This window comes from Phoenix dactylifera, chromosome 8, assembly GCF_009389715.1.
Source record: "Phoenix dactylifera cultivar Barhee BC4 chromosome 8, palm_55x_up_171113_PBpolish2nd_filt_p, whole genome shotgun sequence".
NCBI lineage: Eukaryota > Viridiplantae > Streptophyta > Magnoliopsida > Arecales > Arecaceae > Phoenix > Phoenix dactylifera.
Genome location: NC_052399.1, coordinates 28,447,426 through 28,452,466, shown reverse-complemented (window position 1 = coordinate 28,452,466; position 5,041 = coordinate 28,447,426). Strand labels below are relative to the sequence as shown.

Here is a 5,041-nt window from a genome sequence, read left to right as displayed (position 1 = left end):
TGATGTGGTTGTTGGCTTGTTTGACAAGTATTGTTGATATATGAAATTAATCGAATAATAGACATGTTGTAGATTATTAGCAATTTTAATTATTTATAGTTAGTATTTTAAGATATTTTAAATTATTTTTAGTATTTTTTAGAAAGAAAACAAAAAAAAAAATTATCTAGAAGGTAAACCTGAAGGCTGGGCTACATCGTGCTCTAGCATATGAAAGCTGAAAGCTGTGTTATCCTTTGGGCAACTCAAGCTCGGCCTGCCTTATTCTATGAGTAAATCTAGTTGGCAAAAAGAGGAGAAAAAGAAAAGTTATTGATTGAAACTGATTCTTCTAGAATTACAATTGGATTACATGTACCAATGCTATTTGTTAGTGCTTAAGAACAGAATGGAAAATGTGAATTAGGGTTTGCTTCAGTGGCCATAATTTTTTATTTAACAATTAAAGTTTCTGGGTTTGGTTAGCTACTGCATCCCCAAAGCCTGAGTTATTCAGTGTAGGTGGATCCTCCACCTTCCTCGCTCTCCCTTATAATCAAGGACTCGAAGAACATTGGAAGATCACTCTTACTAAAATCAAGGTAATAGACCAACATAATTTTCTCTCGCTTTGAAGAAACTTTGGGGGAAATTGCCTTTTTGATTTCGAGATCTTCTTAGTTTTTCAAAATAATTGACAAGGAGAAGAGTGGTATTGCTTATACTAGAGACAAAAAGGAGAGCCTATGGTTCTAGTTTTATATTGTATATAATTTTGTTTTCCAAGTGCCGGTGAGATACAATTATTATATGGGTTTCTATTTTGACAGAGGTTAAATCCAAACCCCAATTTTGGTCACCAAAGAATAAAATATAGCATGTTGATTGTAATAGAGTCTGAATGCTGGTTTGACTTAGAAGCCCCTCTAAAAATGTGCTCTAATGTTGCCAAGCTATTAGTTGTGAAATTGAATTGGCATTTTGGAACCTAAGGACAATCCAAGTTAGGTACTGTCATGCAGAAATATATAAACTGAGTCCAAATTTGGCAAATTATATCCTACACTGCATGTATCAATGTGGCCATGCACCATGCTAATCAGCTCGTCTCCTTCCTCGAGAGCATGATGAATAGGGCCCATAGGAAGGAGACTAAATGATTGGCATGGTGCATACGTTGCAGAGTATAATTTCTCCCAAAGTTTCAACCTTAGCCTTGATTATGTAAGTTGCTATATAACTGTAAACTTCGAGTTTCTTAGTGGCATGAACCTTCTATTCCATGTCAAAAGCAAGTGGATCTGGACCTAATATTTAAATAAAAAATAAATAACACTAATTCCCCCCTAAAAATTTGGATATACTTGCAAAACAAAAATAAAATGCCCACAATCTATTGCACCAATTGGACTAAATTTCTCCATTGTTATTGAAGCTGAAGCAACCCAAGTGACTCTACAATTCTCAGAGACATAAAACAAAGATAAATGGTTAGGAGCCCACAGCCAAAGACCCTGTCAAGCTTCATGCCTCTCCAAGGCAACATCAGCAGGGCCCACAACAGGCCACCAATCAGAAACCCCATTGTCTGAAACATGGTGGGGTCCTTTGGGATGACCAAGGGAGAAGGGTAGGCAGCCCATGAGGAGAAGATAAGGGGGAGGCCCAGGCCCACTAGGATGTTGAAGATGGGCCCACCATAGGATCCAGATATCGCCACCTGGGCCCCACCTGGCTTTGCTTGCAGTGCCACAAACACGTTGGCGACAAAGTCCCCCAAAGAATTACCCCAGGCTAGGACAGTGAGTCCTAGAAGTGAAGGGCTTATCTCTAATACAGTCCCAATGGAGACTAGGAGAGAAACCAGCTCTTCAGCAATAATATAGATCCAAACAACACCCATAAGGAAGCCACCTGCAAGCCATGGACAGAGAAATTTTGTTGGAGGTCCATCCTTCTTAGTTTTCAAAGATGCAGCAATCCCACAAGCCATCCCTATCAATCCACCAAAGAGATAGATCACCATTCTTTCCTCTGCAGCCTTTCCTTCCCTCTTGGAATCCCAGACGACTGCCAAAAGAACTGGTGCAAATGTTGCTGAAGCAACTGCATATGGCTTAGACCATCTTTCATGGGAAACATCTGGAATTGTCAATCTCCTAGGAAGATAAAGAGGCAGCTCTAAAAGGTACAGAAATCTGCCAAACCAAGAAGAAGTTGATGAGTTGATCCTGAAGCAGATCTTGGCAGCCTTTGGTTCATTAGCCCGTCGGCCTTCTTCCGCTGTCAAGATCGATTCATCCATTTCTGCGATGCTACTTAACAGAGGAGCCCCCAAGTCACCATGCTCTGCTGCTTGGAATGAAAAGGTTTTGCCGCTGCGCAATGGAGCGCAGACATCAATTAGATCCTCCTCTTCATCCTCCTTCCAAAAGAGATGTCCAATAGAAACGAGGAGCACATAAACCACATAGAGTGAAGTGAAGGCCAAAGCGCAGAGCACGTTGATGTTGCCTATAATATTGATCATCAGCAAAACCAAAAGAACGAAGAGGAGGAAGCCCAGGTCTCTAATGAAGCTCAACTTGTCGACGACGATCTCGCGAGGGCCGACGCAGATGCTTATGGTTCCTACAACCACGCATGACACGAAGAGAGCAGCACCCAAGATGCTGTTCAGGCCAACAACATTGGTGTCAGGATCCTTGAAGGAGACGATGCTAGAGAAAATGTCAGGGGCACCATTCCCCAAGGAAAGAAGAGTAACTCCAGCAATGGTGGGGGGTAGCTTCAGCAGCCTTGTTAAGCCCTCTAAATTTGAGCAGAAATAACGGGCTGCTGTGTTGCCCAGAAGGTAGAATAGCAAGAGAAGCCACAGGAGCAGCAAGATGCAACCGAGAGCTGGATAGTTGCCACAAGCGCAGTAGAACAAGTGGAGGTAATTGATGTATCCTTGGGGATCGCATCGGGCCGTGGATGTCAAGTAGCTGCACTTTGCCTCGGAGCTTTCATATCTGTGGAGGCCATTGCATCCGTCGTCGAAATCTTCAGGAGATCGAATCGAGTTTCCTCTAACGATGGCTCGAGGATATGAAGGGTGGATCTGAGTTGAAAGATAAAAGAAAAACAGCAGCAGAAACGATGAGGCGAGGAAGACATGGAATACCTTAGCTTGTGATGCAGAAGAGGCTCTGTTTGCCATGGAAGAAGGATCAGGAGTGGAAGGTTGGAGTCTTATCGTTATGAGGAATTGAAGAGTTCTTATCATTGTGGAGACCGAGCATGGCATATACTACTCTTGGGCGCCGATCAGCTTAAGAATTCACTGCGATAAGTGTTGGTTGGTGAGAAACTGGTAAAAGATGGGTCACAGTAGACCACAGCAAAGTTGGGCTTTGAAGGACAAAAAGGTGTTAGGGGCGGATACCATCTTCGGACTCAGCCTTATCAAATAGATTTGGAACAAAGATGGGCGAGGGGCAGTATATTTCTAAAAGAAAAAAAATTGTATTTATGTTGTTTATTACAATGTACAGAAGCAGTCCATATAGTACTATGAGGCTGATGAAGTTTGATAAGACCGACTAAGTTTGGCACAATCAATCAATCAATGATCTTATAATGATTCTAACATGCAGGATGGTGAGAGGCTGCAGTTTTTTTCAGACCGTGCAGATGTTCTGAGAGGTGAACAGAGCTGTGGACTGCGTCGTCTTTGTGAGGACTGAGGCCCAATAGTTCCACATCGGAAAGACTCGTTTCAGAGCATGCACATATGAGGTGGGTGTCTCATAATCCTGCAGACGCGTTTTGGATGGAAAACAAAACCGAGGAGGGATGAAGGACGCTTGTGTGAAGCCCCAGAACCGGACAATATCTGACAGGGGAGCTCCGTGTTCCCCCCTCATGTGGCCCCCACGTGGGCACTAGGTGCCTCACGTGCCTCGCAGAGGCGGGGGTGTGACATTTGGTATCAGAGCCGAGGACGACTCTTGTCCGATGGTGGGAAGGGTGTGAGGCCCAATAGTTCCACATCGGAAAGACTCGTTCCAGAGCATGCACTGATGCACATATGAGGTGGGTGTCTCCTAATCCTGCAGACGCGTTTTGGATGGAAAACAAAACCGTGGAGGGATGAAGGACGCTTGCGTGAAGCCCCGTAACCGGATAATATCTGGCAGGGGAGCCCCGTGTTCTCCCCTCATGTGGCCCCCACGTGGGCACTAGGTGCCTCACGTGCCTCGCAGAGGTGGGGGCGTGACAGTCTTCTTCACTGTTCAACACTCAGGAGAGGTTCTCTAGACATGTTATATAGTTGCTCCATTACCCTTGCACCACACCCTCTCTGTGTGAGCAACCGTTGTATAAATAAATAATAATAATAATAATAAAAAGGACACAAGGGGGTGGGAAAACCAAGGTATGGTTGGTGATGGATGCTAAATTTTGTGGAGCAAAAAGATAGGTACTTCTTGATGGCTTTCATTCATCTGTCACAATTGACATTTTCTTGGAAAAGCCATGTACCACAGAAATGAGGCCTAATGGTGAAAGTCAAGTGGTCAAGAAAGTACTAAAGATAAACACAAAGTTGCCTAATTTCACTAGGTTAATTGCATTTGCTCTTATACCTCATCCACATGGAACAATTATATTGGTGCGGTAGGCAGAGGCAATGCCAAGAAACCCCAGCTGGCGGTGTCCGGACCACTTCAGAACACTAGGAAAGATGCGTTACTAAATAAATATGAATTGAGCGGTCCCCCGGTGGACCGCGCTATAAGCAAACAACGCCGTTGACCGGGACTTCAATTCCTGGCCCACGCGGTCCCTAAGCCACGTATCGAATTTTCAAATCCTAATCATATCCCTAAATCTTATTCCATTGAGATATAAGCATGTATTTATTCTCGCATCAATTATTCACTGAATCGATTTTGAATATTTATACAGAATCAAAAATCTAAATAATACCTTCCGGCTAGTTTTTTTGGGTGAGATCCTAAGTTGTTACAAAATGACATCAGAGCAGATCCGATCCATAATCTATATAAACTAGAGG

The 5,041-nt window shown here is 43.5% G+C and overlaps 1 protein-coding gene across 1 annotated transcript; it reads right to left on the bottom strand.

Moving 5' to 3' along the window:
• Positions 1-1,364: 1,364 nt before the first annotated feature.
• Positions 1,365-3,462, bottom strand: LOC103712569 (cation/calcium exchanger 1-like). Its single transcript, XM_039129446.1, has one exon. It carries the CDS (start codon positions 3,266-3,268, stop codon positions 1,406-1,408), a length of 1,863 nt encoding a protein of 620 aa, XP_038985374.1. The 5' UTR covers positions 3,269-3,462; the 3' UTR covers positions 1,365-1,405.
• Positions 3,463-5,041: the final 1,579 nt, after the last annotated feature.

Excerpts from the sequence above, each read along its gene's own strand:
- LOC103712569 (XM_039129446.1), bottom strand. The coding sequence starts at position 3,268 with ATGCCATGCTCGGTCTCCACAATGATAAGAACTCTTCAATTCCTCATA.